This window comes from Cherax quadricarinatus, chromosome 34 (genome assembly GCF_038502225.1).
Source record: "Cherax quadricarinatus isolate ZL_2023a chromosome 34, ASM3850222v1, whole genome shotgun sequence".
Lineage (NCBI taxonomy): Eukaryota > Metazoa > Arthropoda > Malacostraca > Decapoda > Parastacidae > Cherax > Cherax quadricarinatus.
Genome location: NC_091325.1, coordinates 256,754 through 274,886, shown reverse-complemented (window position 1 = coordinate 274,886; position 18,133 = coordinate 256,754). Strand labels below are relative to the sequence as shown.

At 37.1% G+C, this 18,133-nt stretch overlaps 1 protein-coding gene across 3 annotated transcripts in view; it reads left to right on the top strand.

The window, feature by feature from the left end:
* The first annotated feature begins 1,246 nt into the window (after positions 1 to 1,246).
* Positions 1,247 to 18,133, top strand: part of Wdr81 (WD repeat domain 81) — a 203,454-nt gene continuing 186,567 nt past the window's right edge. For 2 of the 3 annotated variants that reach the window (XM_070091060.1, XM_070091059.1), the window contains exons 1-2: positions 1,247 to 1,364; positions 7,402 to 7,532. In XM_070091060.1, the coding sequence (XP_069947161.1) occupies positions 7,417 to 7,532 (116 nt within the window). In that variant the 5' untranslated portion in view covers positions 1,247 to 1,364; positions 7,402 to 7,416. The remainder of the gene's footprint in view (positions 1,365 to 7,401; positions 7,533 to 18,133) is intronic. The other variant, XM_070091061.1, reaches the window with a different exon arrangement.

The following is an 18,133-nucleotide window of genomic DNA, read 5'->3' as shown; positions in this document are numbered from 1 at the left end:
TCTCTACATTTTCTAGGTCAGCAATTTCACATGCCTTGAAAGGTGCTGTTAGTGTGCAGTAATATACTAGCCTAGATAGAATAAAGTGTCATCATGGGCTTGGCATCCCTAGTTTTGAAGGTTCTCATCATCCATCCTGTCATTTTTCTAGCAGATGGTTTTAATTTGTTTTAGAATCCGATATAGTTTTAATTTTCTCACGTTTTCCATATAGGAGTAATTGAATTTTTTCATCACTGAACTTCATATTGTTTTCTGCGGCCCATTTAAAGATTTGGTTAATGTCTTCAATGAAAGACACTGTAATGCAAAATCGGGTGTCATCTGCAAAGGAAGTTATTTTTTTATAGTTTGTTTTATGAAGCAATTACAAAGAAGAAATATAAATAATCTAAACTAACATAACAAACGAAATTAAAAAGGCCATTTGTTAGGTTACATTAGGTACGGTGGTCCGTGGCCTGGTAGGCAAAGCTTTTGCTTCACACGCTGACCCGGGCTCGATTCCCGGCAAGGGTGGAAACATTGGGCGTGTTTCCTTACACCTGCTGGCCATGTTCACCAATCAGTCTTAAAATAATGAATCCTGTGATACTCCAATACTGAAACTATGTACTGTGCCAAAACAAAAGCATTCACATTGCTAAACTCACAAACTAGTATTTAGTCACTTAGCCATAATACCAACTTACCTCATAATTTGTAATATTTTACAATTAAGAATAAAACTAAGTATGCCCGAAATGCCTAGCCATGCTAGGCGTTCTAGTGGTACACTCTGTAATCACAATTTTACTACATGTAAACCAAACAATAACCAAATTTCTGTAAACTCAGCATTGTAATCCTTATAGAGAATAAACTTTGAATTTGAATTTGAATCAGTAAAATGGGTACCTGGGTGTTAGTGGACTGGTGTGGGTCGCATCCTGGAACAAAACTGACCTAATTTGCCCGAAATGCTCTGCATAACAAGTGACTTTCTATTAAGTAGTATGTCATTGATGTCAGCTAGACACAGCTGTGTACCTTGCACATGTACTTGTAGAAATAAAGATAATATTATGTTATTATAAGCAAGGACCAAAAAATTCAAAATTAGCGCCATTAAGAAGTTTTCACAGAAAATTAACTTCTGTCATATAATTAATAATAAAGATAAGAGTAATCAAGATTAAGGCTGTTTAAGGTTTTATTAATAAATAAAATCGTATACGTAACATTGTTACATTAATGTTGTTACTGAGAAAGTAAAGAAATGTGTTGTCAACATGGGAGTGGGAGGGAGGTCGACACAATTATTTGCCCACATAAACCGTCAATATGGACATTATTTTCTGCTAGATGATAATATTATGCAGTAGGTGAGTGTATGCAACAGGTCTGAAGGGCCTCTACCTAAAAATGACTTTTCTGGGGAGAAAATTTGGCATGAAACGGGAGGTCAGCTGGTAATGTTAAGATCGTCACTGCAACACTTGAATAATTCATTGCTAATGTTGCAGTGTCTTCATTTTTTACTGCAATAAATACATGTTGGAGATCATTCTGATAACTATTACAGTCATGAGGAGAGTGCTAAACCCGTAGTGGTCATGCACGACCTAGAAGCATTCAGCTTCAAAGAACACATCCAATTCCTTAGATCAAGAGCCTCACATTATTATTATAATCAAGGGGAAGCGCTAAACCCGGAGGATTATACAGCGCCTGGGGGGGGATGTGGAAGGCATTCAGGCTTAATTCGGGGAACTGGAGCACAGATCCAATTTCCTAAATCAAGAGCCCCTCACCAACATCAAGGAACCTTCCTTGAGGGGTCAAGAGCCTCACAGCATCATCAAGGACCCTACCTTGATGATGCTAGACCAGCAGCTAGGCACATTAATATACGATTTATTTGGGTTTTAACCCGGGATAGGGAGTGTTAGCCACCCAGGATAACCTGGTGGAGTGTTAGCCACCCAGGATAACACTTTGTATGCTATTGCTCCATAATTGCACTTGTCGACGACTTTTGCAAGGATTTTGTATACTTCATCTGCATTTTGTTTGTCCTCTAGAACATCCAAGACCATGTCATAGTGGTCCAGTAGCTGTGAGAGGCAGGAGTGACCTCGTCTAAACCCAGGTTGCCCTGGATTGTGCAGCTGAGGGGTATCTAAGTGGGTGGTGATCTTGCTTCTTAGAACCCTTCCAAATGTTTATAATGTGGGACGTTAGTTCTGTCGGCTTGTAATTCTTTGTAATTGCTTTGATGCCACCTTTGTTGAATGGGGCTATGTCTGTTGTTTTTAGTGACTGTGGGATGACCTCTGTGTCTATGCTCCCTCTCCATAGAATATTTAAGGCACATGAAAGGGGTTTCTTGCAGTTCTTTATGAACACGGAGATCCACAAGTCTGTGCCTGGGGCAGAGTTCATGGGCATATCATTATTGCTTTTTCAAAGTCCTGCAGTGTCAGGATTATATCAAATTCTTGAATTAACCAGATTTTGAGTCTCGGTCATAAAAAATTCATTTAGATTTTCTACCCTTAGTCTGATTTAACAGCTTACTGAATGCTGAGTCATATTGGGACTTCAGTATCTCACTCCTGTATGATTCCTTAAGCTTACGTTTGATATTTGCTATTTATCTGACTAGTGCCTCTTTTGGTATTTCACGTATACTGGCCCCTTTCTGCAGCTCTGTGATTCTTCAGCTTTGCCTGAGGAGGGAGTCTGTCTCTCTGCAGTACCTGTATTAGCATCAGTACCACCACCAGTTATTTCTGGTGGTGTATCAACACCTTTTCTTGAAGCATCATCCCTTTATTTTTTCAATCTCCAGCAGTATTGCTATTTTGTATTTCTAGATCTCTTATGTCTTGGTCATTTCCTGCTTCTACAATACTAACACCACTGTCTCCATATGGTGCACTGTCTTGCATTTCTATATCTTTACAGGCACTGTTTTCTAAGACAGTACCAGGAGTGGCAGCTCCACATGATGTACTCCCTTTACTTTCCCAACTGATTTTTGTTTATTAGTATAGATGAAATTTGCTTCCATTTGCCTCATGTTGCTTTGGCAGACCCAAAAACATTTCCCCATTTTAATATCATTTGTGTGAATAGAAATTCAGAATGGAAGGCAAGTGTAATATGTATAGGGAAGACTTAAGGATGTGATCATTGAGAAGGGGAAATGTTTTAGTGACTCAGATCTCTACATTGTGTATTTTACACTATTTTTAAAATGGTATTTTTTTAATTTTGTGTAAAACTGGTCAAATTGCCAGCTTCTGTACAGTTTATAAAGCAGTTGTAATAGCTGGATGAACAGTTTCTTGTGCTCACTTGATAGACTGGAAGGCTAAGAATTTGACTTAAAATATGACTCAAAGTCTGCAGAATCGTTGATATGTAAATTGTGCCCAGACTGTTAATTTTGCTGTTACATGAATCAGTAAGCTTTCCATCAAATTTAATACTTTTGGTGTCATTAACTTCAGAAAGTGATTCTCTACCATTAACCCTTTGACTGTCGCGGCCGTATATGTATGTCTTACACGGTACCGTGTTTGACGTATATATACTCATAAATTCTAGCGGCTTCAAATCAAACAGGAGAAAGCTGGTAGGCCCACATGTGAGAGAATGGGTCTGTGTGGTCAGTGTGCACCATATAAAAAAAATCCTGGAGCATGCAGTGCATAATGAGAAAAAAAAACTCCGGCCGTTTTTTTTAATTAAAATGCCGAATTTGTGGTCTATTTTCGTTTAGTATTTATGGTTGTATTCTCATTTTCTTGGTCTCATTTGATAGAATGGAAAACATATTATAGAAATAGAGGTGATTTTGATTGATTTTACTATAAAAAGAACCTGGAAATGGAGCTCAAAGTAGGGGAAATGTTTGATTCTTGCCGATGTTCAAAAGTAAACAAATGATGTCATTGTCCAATAAATGTCCAACTAGCCATTCTAATATGCAGTCATGAATGGGTTGATGTTATTTATACAATAATTACAGTATTGCAGTAGTCTGCATAATAGTATGTCTTCTATTTTTTGTTTGAATAAAAATTCAAAATAGAAAGCAAGAGTAATATCAGAGGGGCCTGGAGACGTGACTGATGAATAAAGAAAATGTTATTTTAGAGCCAGGAATGTCTGCATTGTTCATTCTGGACCTTATTTTGAAATTGTCATATTTTTTAATTTTCATGAAATTGGCCAAATTGCAAATTTCTGACCACATTATTGGGTAGTTGAAATTGGTAAATGGGCAGTTTCTTGTACTCAATCGATAGAAAAAATGGAGTTCTAAAGAAATAGCTATGAGTTTGGTCGACTGGAACAACGGAATTAGCCGAAAATAGGGCTCAAAGTGGGCGAAATCGCCGATTTGTAAATATCGCCGAGGTCGCTAACTTCGCTAGACCGTAATTCTGTCAGTTTACCATCAAATTTCGTTTTTTTTGGTGTCATTACAATCGGGAAAAGATTCTCTATCATTTCATAAGAAAAAATATTTTTTTTTTTTTTAAATTTTGCGACACCCGGAGACACCTCAGGATTGGGGGTTGCGACGTGGTAGCTTACTCTGCTGGATAATAGATACCTGTCAAATAGAGTATCCTCTGTCCTCTACCAAGGCTTCAGAAGTGATTCTAAAGAAATGTCTTTAGGTACACTGCAGGGAGGAGTTCTTAGTCCCATGCTATTTAACATTCTGATTAATGCTCTCCTAAATGCTCTACCTGCCTCACCTAAACATATAGCTATAAGCTATGCTGATGATATCATGATCCATACAACAGGGCATAAGAAGATGAATACCATTCTTAATGAAGTTCAAGCAATTTGTAATCGACTAGGCTTCATAATATCTTCCTCTAAAACAAAGATATTAACAAGCAAACGACATCCCCCACCCATCTATTTGCAGGGTGAAATCATTAGCTACGTTAAAACTTACAGATATCTTGGTGTAGATGTACCCTTTAACAAATCCACTATACCACAACTAAACAAGAAATGCAAAGCTAGGCTAAATGCTCTCAAAGCTGTTACTGGCTACAATCCCAACTATGGTGCTAATGTGAGAATCGTGAGAATGATGTACATAGCCTATGTTAGGTCCTTAATTGATTATGCTGCTCCCATGTTGATATTAGCTAGAGAAAGTTCTCTCCGACCCTTGGAGTTAATGCAAAATGAAGCTCTCAGGATTATTCTTGGCTGTCCCAGATCTACAAAAGTTCTTAACATGAGGAAGGAGCTTGGTATTTCTAGTATCAGTGATAGGATTGTTGAAATTAACACTGTACTCGGTATTAGAATGTTGAGAAACGAACCAGACATTGTCACAGTGAATCTTACCAAGTGTCTAGAGGTAAATACACACAGATCTAAATGGATTGTGAAAACGTGCAATTGCATTAAGTTTTATAACCTGCATGAACTGTATCACTGTAGGCAACAAGAGCATTTCACCCCTCCATGGAAGATGTGTTCATTTAATATCACATACCTACAAGTCCCTCCCAAGAAGCTTATTGCTAGTAATCCCTTCTTTAAATCTCTTGTCAGAGCAACTGCTCAAGAAGAAATTTCTTACCTAGCTGGTAGTAATAAGTTAAAACAAGTTATATACACTGATGGATCTAAACAGGAGTCTTCTGGCAGGGCTGCATCTGCTCTTGTTGCCACCTCCCTAGTTAAGAATGATAATAAATTTGTTGAGTTAGGCATAAGAATTAACAACTGGGCGTCTACATTGCAAACTGAATTGTTTGCAATCCTAATGGCGCTAAAGCTAACCTATGATACTGAGCTTGACTCTATCATCATTACTGATTCTATGTCATCATTGAAGGCTCTTGACTCATATAATGACTCCAACAACATGCTCATTGGAGAAGCCAGGTATAGATACTCAAAAATTAGGGACAAAGGAATTAATGTACAATTGCTGTGGATCCCATCACACATTGGATTACTCCTTCATGATAAAGTTGATATGTTAGCCAAGAAGAGTACCCAGAAGGAGAATGTAGAATATAACTTTGTTATAACTGTGTCTAGCATTAGGAATAATATTAGGAGAGAAGTAAATAATGAAAATGATTGTTATAGGAATGCAGTTAGAAGCCTGAGTAGATCTATAACCCACTATGATAACATGAACGTAGATAAGTATGTTTATGGAGCAACTTGCAATGTGAACAGACTGACTGATGTTGTAGTGGCCAGGCTTAGGCTTGGTTACAAGTACTTCTGGCAGTTTGGGAGACACACAGATGATGATCAAACTAAATGTAAATTATGTGATCAGGCATATGGTCACTCTCTTGAACACTATGTGCTTGATTGTCCACTTATTGAAGAATACAGAGACAGACAGTATAATAACCTATGTGACATGTCAAGATATCTTATTAATGAAAATAAGATACCAGATATACTAAGTAAATTTCCTAAATTTGCTTGCAACAGATAAGTGAACTATAGATATGTAGATATAAATCCATATGTATTCCTGTTAACCCTTTGGGGCCTAGTTCCTAGGCCTTTTGTGTATCCATATGCTCTCGCGCTACCGTCCACAGGATGGATATGGGGTGCACAATAAACTAGCCACTTCGGTGGCAAAATCTAATCTAAAATCGACAGTCAAGGGGTTAAAAGAAAAAATAATTAAAAAAAAGTGGACATTGGGAGCAATATTAATTTTGGGGGTCTGGACAGTGAAAGGGTTAAAGAGCATACGAAAAGTTTTAATCTTGCTGACACTAACAATCCAATTTTTGTGTCATGCGAGAGACCATATCCATCCCATAAGCTAGTCCTCTTTCAAAACTATCTATCCCTTCTTTAGTCTTCATAGGTGCCACCTTGTTGAATTGTACCCTGTGTACAAATAATTAACATAAATCTTAGTTCTGGCTTTGTTTCTTTCAAGGTTTGGCTTTCCCAGTACATTCTCAAATGCTTTAAGCTTTAGAACATGAATAATATGACTTTGGCTTACTTGTCACCTCTCCCAACCTGGCCCATCTCCTTCCTTTCTCTTTACCTAAACATGTACTGTCTTCATATTTTCTTACCTTTTTTACTGTCATAATGAGATAATGGTCCAGAGTGGAAAAAAATGTCATCTAAGCTTCCTCACTAAATTACATATAGGTTAATTGGGAATTATTCCAGCCATGGTTGTGTGACTTTTATTCTTCTTTGAATATTCATAATTTTCCAGTAAACTTTACAGGGTTGATTGCAATGGAAGCAATATATGATACATTCCTAATTTACTATTTGAAAAGGAAAAGAGTTCATATAGCAAAATAATACACTACATATACAGGCAATTAAATTATTTGTTATTTATATACTGCATTTTTTCAACTTTAGACAAGGATATTCAGCATGGCAACTAGACTGGTTGAGATCGTGAGTCAATTCCTTCACTTGCCATCACACTACTGCTGCCAGGGGCCTCTGCCCGATTTAGTGGAATCTTTTGTGTATTCTCCATGGATAAGGTGAGACTTGGCAAACTCATTCTTAAACTAATGCATTAATGATTATCATTTTATCTGCAGTAATCATTATCACCATCATTAGTGTCAGTATCATCATCATTGTTGACAGTATCATTAACTACCCTCATCACCTGCTCCTAGCCTGAGACACTGATTACCTCATCTTCCACTGCCTGTTGTACATATTTCTACAAGAGCAAGAGCCCTCAGTATTCTTTGGAGAAAGCCAGACATAGCTGATTTGCATAAGGAAGGTATTAGAGCACTAGCTAAAAATTACAAACCAATATTCCATTAGGGCTACTGATTTTTATGATGTGGGAAGTTATTCCTGCATAAAAATCTTCGAAAGAGTGATGAGACATCAGGTAACAAATTTCATGGAACAGCACAATCAGCACAACCCAAACCAGCATGGTTTTAGAGCAGGATGATCTTGCTTGTCGCAGCACTGAACCACAATGATGGAATTATGGAGTCGTTGGAAGACAACCAAAACGCAAATGGTTCATTCCATGTCAAGTGGACTAGTTTTGAAAATAGTCCCAACCTGACCATCTCCAATTTCAGTAAAATTATACATGAAGGTTAGCATGTATATCAAACTAACTTTGGGAAAATTTAAATTCATGAAATGCAGTACAGCCTGTCCTCACTTAACAATGGAGTTCTGTTCCTAAAACCACGTCGGTAAACGAATTTGTCGCTAAGTGAGGAGCATACTATAATGGCAGTGGGTTTGTGTTATCCATCTTTGATACTGTTTCAACCCTTTGACTGTTTTGGCTGTATATATACGTCTTAGGAGCCAGTGTTTCGGACGTATATATACTCAATATTTCTCGCGTCTTCAAATCAGGCAGGAGAAAGCCCACATGTGAGAGAATGGGTCTGTGTGGTCAGTGTGCACTGTATAAAAAAAATCCTGCAGCACGCAGTGCATAATGAGAGGAAAAAACTCCGACTGTGTTTTTGGATTAAAACTCCAACTTTGAGGTGTATTTTCCTATAGTATTTATGGTTGTATTCTCATTTTCTTGGTCTCATTTGACAGAATGGAAAATATATTGCAGAAATAGAGATGATTTTGATTAGTTTCACGATGAAAACAACCTTGAAATTTTGCTCAAAGTAGCGGAAATATTTGATTTTTACTAATGTTCAAGAGTAAGCAAATCACACCACATGTCCAATACACGTCAACTGGGGAGTCTAATATTCTTTCACTAGTGCACTGATATTATTTATACCATTTTTACAATAATGCAGTAGTCTGCATAACAGTAAATCTTTTTGTGTGAATTAAAAATCAAAATAGAAAGCAAAGGTAATATAAGAGGGGCCTGGAGACGTGACTAATGAACAGGGGATATTTTATTTTAGTGCCAAGAATTTCTGCATTGTTTATTCTGCACCCTATTTTGAAATTGGCATCTTCTTTAATTTGCGTGATATTGGCCAAATTGCCAGTTTCTGACCACTTTATTAGATAGTTGAAATCAGTAAATGGGCGATTTCTTGTACTCGATAGAAAAATGGAGTTCTAAAGAAATAGCTATGAGTTTGGTAGATTGGAACAATGGAATTGGCCGAAAATAGGGCTCAAAGTTGGCGAAATCGCCGATGTGTATATATTGCCGAGATCGCTAACTTTTGGTGTCGTTACCATCGGGAAAAGATTTTCTATTATTTCATAAGAAAAAAAATATTTTTTTTTTTTTTTCCAAAAATTTTTCAACACCAGGAGACACTTCAGGATTTGGGGTTGTGACAGTCAAAGGGTTAATGTCACATTTGCACCATTTACAACATATCTGGTATATTTTTAAATGTTTATACAGTAGTGTACTGTATACAGTGGACCCTCGGCCAACAAAGGCATCGTCTAACGATAAATTCGTCCAATGAAGCATTTGAGCGTAAAAATTTTGACCCGGCCAACGATGAAAAACTCAACCAACATGATTCGTCCCGAACCTGTGCGTCCAGCCTGAACGAATCAGCTGCCCTGCCGTCATTGTTTACAAGCCAGTTCCACGCATATATTCGATAAATTTTTTATTATTCCATTGCTTTTAGCACTTGTATCTGCTAAATAAGCCACCATGGGCCCAAAGAAAGCTTCTAGTGCCAACCCTGTGGTAAAAAGGGTGAGAAATACTATCGAAATACTATCGTACCATGGTCAGCTGCTGCTGCACCGCTGTCAGCTGTTGCTGCACCACCATCAGCTGCTGCTCCACCACCATCAGCTGTACTACTCGAAGATGTGGAGAGAGTGTTTTTGGTGTGCCTTAACAAGAAACAATTACTGAGAAACAATTAACCCCAGAGGGTTAGCCACCCAGAATAACCCAAGAAAGTCAGTGCATTATTGAGGACTGTCTAATTTATTTCCATTGGGGTCCTTAATCTTGTCCCCCAGATTGCAACCTACACCAGTTGACTAACACCCAGGTGAACAGGAAAAATGCCTGGAACTGGTGCTCATATTGGTGAATTTAAGGCCAGCAAAGGTTGGTTTGAGAGATTTAAGAATCGTAGTGGCATACACAGTGTGATAAGGCATGGTGAAGCTGAAAAATTCCAACCCCAACAAGTGTTCAATTGTGATAAAACAGGCCTGTTATGGAAGAAAATGCCAAACAGGACCTACATTACTCAGGAGGAAAAGGAACTCCCATGACACAAGCCTATGAAAGACAGGCTAACTTTCTTGTTTTGTTGTAATGCTAGTGGGGATTGCAAAGTGAAGCCTTTACTCATGTATCACTCTGAAAATCCCAGCGTGTTCAAGAAAAACAGTGCCTCATCATTCATCAATATTCTTCAGTAAAGGTAAGTGTCATTTTAGCATTTATTTATGTAGTTATTGTGCATGTCTCATTGTTTTCTTTATAGGGAAATGTATATTTGATGAAAAAAAAAAAAAATTTTTTTTTAATACTTTTGGCTGTCTGGAATGGATTAATTGGATTTCCATTATTTCTTACGGGGAAATTAATTCAACTAATGATAAATTCACCTAAACATAAGCTCTCTGGAATGGATTAATATCATTGGTCGAGGGTTCACTGTATTGTAATAAACAGAATAGAGGAAATCAGCTCTAATATGCATTATTTAGGTATTCAAACTGGTCAGAGAGCCCATCGTAAGTCCGAGTCATTGGTAAACGACTACGCTGCTAAATGAGGAGAGGCTGTATGTCATTATTGTAGCCAGCTACCCAAGTAGACGTCGTCACAATCTTAAAATGTCAGACTCCAAACGCTTTTAGTTCATGTGCTGATAGTAACTAAAAATGTCCTCACAGACCTCACAGTGAATTTTAGGCCATTTTTGAAGACTAATAGAAAAAACAGCACAACTGATTTTCTTAACAATAAAAAAAACCTTTATTAGAAAGAGCAGATTCTAAACTACAAGATGTGTGTTGTCTGGATAGACTTTTTGTCCTTGATGGGAGAAAACAGGCCTTAAAATAAGGTGATTTTTACCATGCATAAAGTTATAATGAAAACCAGGCATTTTTCAGTTGCTGTTGTTACAGAGCAACAGCAGCTAGAACCTCGTGTTTAGGTGAACGTATACAATTTTCAGTGGCAATTTCGGAAATTGTTATCTGAATTGATAGGGACCGATATTTATTTTGCAATTTCAGCTTAAAGTTGCCAGAAAAGTGTTGCAACAACTGTGATGGCAGATTTTGACCTTGCTGATTTTTTACAAATCATTAATCTAACAGAAATTTTTTTTGAAAGTTACTGATGTTTTGCAGTTAGATCGTACATTGTTGCATACGTTTTATTATGATATACAGTGGTACTTTGACTTATGAGTTTAATTTGTTCCGTGACAGAGCTCGTAACTCAATTTGCTCACATATCAAATCGATTTTCCTCATTGAAATTAATTTAAATGCCATTAATCCGTTCAACCCCCAGAAAACCACCCCAGTTTTTTTGTTACGGGTTTTTAAATAAGAAAAATGTATTTATAAATACGAAATATTATATAAAAACATAAAAGAGGATGTAAAGAAATAAACTGGTTTTGTAAAGTGTATTTACCTTGGAGATCAGGAACCGTTTGGGAACGTTTGCTTATGTCGGTGGAATTCCTGAGTCTCGAGGGGCAGGAGAAAATACTTCAATGTAACGCTAATATCAACTCTATGGCTTATTTATCTGTCAGAATCGATCTAATATGACATAATAAACACTATAAGTAACATGGAAACATGATAATTACTCTAGAATGAATAAAATAGGCCAGTCCGAGCATGTAAAATCATTACTGCTCCTTCCTATAACGTGTTCTTTGGTCCTGGGTAAGAGATAACAGACTTTTTGAGAAGCTAACTGCACTAGATCACTAGTTTCATAAGGAAAACACTGACTTATTTCATGAAGCCCACCATTTATTATTGAAGTAAATGCAATAATATAGAGAGGATTCATAAAAAAAAAGATTGTTCTACAGTTGGCTTGTGGAATATTGGAAATATTCCAAATATTTTGGGATTCGTGTATAAGTAAAGGGCAAGATATTTTACAAATGTCAAAAACTTAACAACTTTATTTTTTTGTAGAATAACTCAAGATAATTACATGACTACTTCCAGTGAGAACATCACACTAGCATTGTTTTATAAGTACCAAGTCCCAAAACAACTTTTTGTCATGCTATTTAGGCTGGAGTTCTTGTCAGATGTCATTTTCAATAATTTTTTTTTTTCATTTGTTTTTTGTTTTGTGGTGGCATATCTGAAGCTGGATCGTAACTCGGATTTTGGCAAAAAATCGACGGGACGATGGCTCATAACTCGGAAAACTCGTAAGTTGGGGCATTTGTAAGTCAAGGTACCACTGTATTTCAGTAAAATATTTCAGTAGACTTTGCTGTTTTTTCTAAAGATAAAGATAAAAGATAAAGATGAAAATGTTTATTTTGACAAATTACATGGTTGTTCAGAGGAATATAAGTTGGGTAACATTTTACTTGTACGTACAGTAGGGCCCCACTTATACGGCGGGTTAGGTTCCAGGCTGTCGCCGGAAAGCAGACATTGCCAGAAGGCAGAACTCCATTTTTTCCATTTATAAATGCATATAAATGCCAGACAACAAGTTTACACTAAATTATATTAAGTTAGTAATAGAACTAGGCATTAAAAACACACAAAGTAAAATACAGTCACAGTAAATTCATTACTTATCTTAAAGTATTTGTAATCTTAATGTAGGGAGAGAGGTGAGTAGTACTTATTTGTAGGAAGTCAGGTGCAGGTAGCCCAGGTGTAGGTAGCACTGGCTCCCCATCTCATACTTAATATACGATATTTAAAACATCCCAGAGAGGTAAAATGCACATACAGTACACTCATTATTTACCTTAAAATATAAGAACATAAGAAATGAGGAACACTGCAGCAGGCCTGTTGGCCCATACTAGGCAGGTCCTTTACAATTCATCCCACTAACAAAACATTTGCCCAACCCAATTTTCAATGCCACCCAAGAAACAAGTTCCGATGTGCAAGTCCCACTCAAATCCAACCCCTCCCACTCATGTACTTATCCAACCTAAATTTGAAACAACCCAAGAAACAAGTTCCGATGTGCAAGTCCCACTCAAATCCAACCCCTCCCACTCATGTACTTATCCAACCTAAATTTGAAACTACCCTATGTGTAGTCTTAATATAGGAAGAGAGGTGAGTAGTATTTATTTGTATAAAGTCAGTGTAGGTAGCTGGTAGGTGTAGCCGGTAGGTGTAGCCCGCCTGAGCTACACCTACCAGCTACCTACACTGTGGGCCAGAGCCATATTATTAACATCGACATGCCTTGTTCACTGAATTTAATCATTTCTAACAACTACCTTTAGATGCCATCATAAACGAAGGTAGAAGTAATGAATAATTCATGCCGAAAATTGTAAACAAAAGCGGAGTTAGGGAGTGGCTGGGCCAAACGCAGATTCATACACGTTTTCTCTGATGGCTGAACAGAGAAAACGTAATGTTATCCCTCCACCCGGCTACCACACAGCTCCACAAGTATTATTATCAGAGCACACACAAAATATGCAATAAATGCCAGACAACAAGTTTACACTAACTTATATTAAGTTAGCAATAGAAATGGGCATTACAAATACAATAAAAGGTAAGATACACACAAAGTACACTTATTACTTACCTTAAAATATTAATATTAATGTGTGAGAGGTGAGTGGCAGGGTGTTTATTGAATAAAATCAGAATGGCACATCATCATCCTCTAACTTGGCACTTAAAGCAAGAGGCTTACGACTTCTCTTTTTATTACAGCTAACCTTAGACGCCATCGTCAATGAGAGCCAACTAGTTAACGAAAGAGTAAACGAGAGAGAGAACGAGATACAGAGTTGAGACAATGTAAGAACACAAACTGAACAGGTAGTGGACGATCACTTGGTCAGGCGAAATAAATGCGTATTAATATGTGTCTACTATTAGTTCATTCACGTCCATTTGTAAGAGTTTGTAAAACATTTACCTCAATATTTTTTTATTTTAATAATAATTACGTCACAATACAAATACTCTTAAATTGTGTACAAGTTAGTTCAGAATAAACAAACAGCAACACACCATTTTTAGAGTGAATGAAGATAATAATATTAATAATAATAATAATAATAATAATATTATTATTATTATTATTATTATTATTATTATTATTATTATTATTATTAATAATAATAGTGATAATAATATTATTATTAATATTAATAATAATAATTATTATTATTTATTATAAAAAGCACTAAACCCACAAGGGCCATGAATTGCTATACATAGAGTAAAGGCATATGAAAAGAATATTTTTCTACAGTTATCCCCCAGTTTGACTAGAGAAAACATAATTCTTCCGACTCTACCTACACAGCTGCTTTGTAAACAAATCTCATATTTACATCAATTTTTATTCTGAGTGTATGTATCATGTTTATATGCTATGTAACAGGTTTCATATATAATTTTGAGGAAAATATCATAGATGGATTAATGAAAATGCCTATATTGATGTAAAATAAGACATTTAGTGTGCCCAAGAGTGATTATTATTACGTAGTATTGGCGTCATGAGTAGAGAGAGACTTAGCGATTTTAATGTGTACCTGCACACCAGCACAGTGTGTAAGTATATTTAGGTACAGGTACACATAAGTATAATTATCAGAGTACATATAAAATATGCAGTAACTTTAAAACACTTGAAATTTTGGAAAGTTTCCTGACATAATAGATGTGGTCACGGAAAATGTAAACAAACCGGGTGGGGGGGCACCGTATTTGAAAGACCGCTTGCCGTATAGCAAATTTTGGTCATAATTTGACATCGCCGTATTAGCGGAACGCCGTAAGGCGAAGCGCCGTAAAGCGGGGCCGTACTGTATATTTGAACTATAATATTTATGTCCAAATTTTATGTTTGTTTGATGCTTATTTCAACTGAATGAGTGAAAAGAATTTTATTTTTTGTATTCAGAAAAAATGCAATCTGCAGAGCTTATCAGTTGTGAAAGTGAAGCAAACCCAGGGCAGTTGGATCCATGGGCTGTTGGACTAACTGACATTTTAACAAAGTACCATTCTATGAAATTCTATGCAAAGAAAATAGGTTTCAAGTTTTTCAAGGATTTTGAAGCTGAAGACCAAGAGCTGTTAAGTAAGCACTCAGGTTTGAAGTTCAGTGAGGAATCAAGAATCTTTTTGCAACACGAAGCTTTTTTTTTTAACAATGTATGAACAGCAGGAAAGATACTGCTTTAATCCATTTTCAAAAGTTAATCTGTTTGGTCAACACTCAAACACAGTTCATACACGTTCACTTCACATAATGCACATGTTTGTGAGGGTTGTTCCCCACGGTACTTACATCTTACATTGTGTACAAGTGATCTTCATGTGGGTGCAGTAAAATAACAGCAACACACCAGTTTTAGAGAAAATGACACTATAAGTGAAGGAATATGAAAGGAATACTTTTCTGCAGTTACCCACCCCCCCAGTAATACTATATTGTACACAGCTTCTCTGGTGTTGGAATAGAAACAATGGAATTCTTGGTCACTCCTACAAGCCACCTGGCAACCACATCTTATATTTGTCAGTTTGTTTTACTGTGGTTGTATGTATGATGTTCATGTGATATGTAACGTGTTTCTTATATAATTTTGAAAAAATATCATAAACGGATTAATGGAAATGTCCATAATAACATAATACAGTATAGGACATTTAAAGTGCCCCAGAGTGATTATTATTGCATCTTCAGCACTAAAGACACTCACTTAGTGATTTTAATGTATACCTGCATGCCAGCACAGTGTGTAAGTTTATTTAGGTATAGGTACACATAAGTATAATTATAAGAGTATATATAAATACACAGTACGATGGAACCTCAGTTTTCATTTGCCCTGGTTTTTGTCGATTTCGGTTTTCGACGACTTTTTTCGTCAAAATTTTGTCCCAGTTTTCATTCATCACCTTGGTTTTTTGTCGAGCTGACAGTGGTCTGTCATACCGAAGGTGTCTGCCCACACCCACACAAAGCATCCTACGCGTTCTGAGCCTGTCTGGCTTTGTTTCTCGTTGGTAGAGGGTGGTAGTGATGGTGGTAGAGGGTGGTAAAGATGGTGGTGGAGGGTGGTAGTGATGGTGGTAGAGGGTGGTAGTGATGGTGGTAGAGGGTGCTAGTGATGGTGGTAGAGGGTGCTAGTGATGGTGGTAGAGGCTGGTAGTGGTTGTGATGATGGTAGAGGGTGGTAATGATTGTGGTAGGGGGGTGGTAGTGATGGTGGTAGAGATAACCTCTACTCCCTCTCACCTCCTCACCGTCTTCCATACGCCAACAAGAGTCTTCAGTAAAGGTAAAAGTGATGTTCATTGTTCATTTATCCATTTAATTAGTCCTTATTTATTTCTCATTGTTTTCTGTATGTAAAACTATAGTTATTCTCTATAAAATGTATTTTTTGTTAATACTTTTGGGTGTCTGGAATGGATTAATTGGATTTACATTATTTCTTATGGGAATTACTTGTACATATATTACTTCAGTTTTTGTCAGACTTTCTGGAACGAATTAACCCTTAAACTGTCCAAACGTAGATCTACGTTTTTTCAACATTTGAAAGTATGTAAAAAAATGTAGATCTTCTTTTTGTTTCTTTACATTTGAAAATGCGTAAAAAAACTTGGATGTACGTTTTTTTTGTTATACAGTGGTCCCCCGCTTTTCGTAGTTCCCGGCAATCATAAAATTTGCCAATCATAGGGGTATTTTCGTATAAACACGGACTCGCTTTTCATAGGTTGACTCGCAAGTCGTAGTTCGTCCGGGACGTGTACCCACAGCGTGAGCCGGGGCGACAGCCAGTCTGGCATTGTTTACCAGTGAGCGAAGGTCCCCTCACATGCTCCAGCGAAATATTTCATAATATTCCATTTATTTTAGTGCTTGCAAGTACTAAATAAGCTACCATGGCTCCAAAGAAAGCTCCTAGTGCCAAGCCTGTGGTAAAGAAGGTGAGAAATACGATTGAATTTAAGAAAATCATCACTTAACAATATGAAAGTGGTACAAGTGTGGCCAAACTGTCCAGGATGTATAAGAAACCCTACACAACCTTATGTTCCATAGTGGCCAAGAAAAAGGAAATAAAGGATGCTGTTGTTGCAAAGGGAGTAACTATGCTGACAAAAATGAGATCACCAGTACTGGAAGAGGTTGAGAAGTTGTTATTGGTGTGGATAAATGAGAAACAATTAGCAGGAGATACTCTTATGACTTCGATTATTTGTGAAATGGCTAGGCAGTTGCATGAAGATTTGGTAAAGAAATTGCCTGCAAATAGTGGTGAAGTGAGTGAATTTAAGGCCAGCAAAGGCTGGTTTGAGAGATTTAAGAACCGTACTGGCATACACAGTATGGTAAGGCATGGTGAGGCTGCCAGTTCGGACCACAAGGCGGCTGAAAAATATGTGCATGAATTCCAGGAGTACATAGAGGCTGAAGGACTGAAACCTGAACAAGTGTTCAGTTGTGACGAAACAGGCCTCTTTTGGAAGAAAATGCCAAAGAGGACCTTCATTACACAAGAGGAAAAGGCAATGCCAGGACACAAGCCTATAAAAGAGGCTGACGCTAATGTTCTGTGCTAATGCTAGTGGGGATTTCAAAGTGAAGCCATTACTAGTGTACCATTCTGAAAATCCCAGAGTGTTCAGGAAAAACAATGTTATGAAGAGTAAATTGTGTGTGTTTTGGAAATCTAATAGTAAGGCATGGGTCACGAGGGAAATTTTCGTCGAGTGGTTCAATGAAGTGTTTGGCCCTAGTGTAAAGGAGTATCTCCTGGAAAAGAAATTGAATCTCAAGTGCCTGCTAGTAATGGACAATGCACCTGCTTATCCTCCAAACTTGGATGACCTAATTTTCGAGGAGTTTGGGTTCATCACAGTAAAGTTCTTGCCCCCGAATACCACTCCTCTCCTCCAACCCATGGACCAGCAGGTTATTGCAAACTTTAAAAAACTTTAC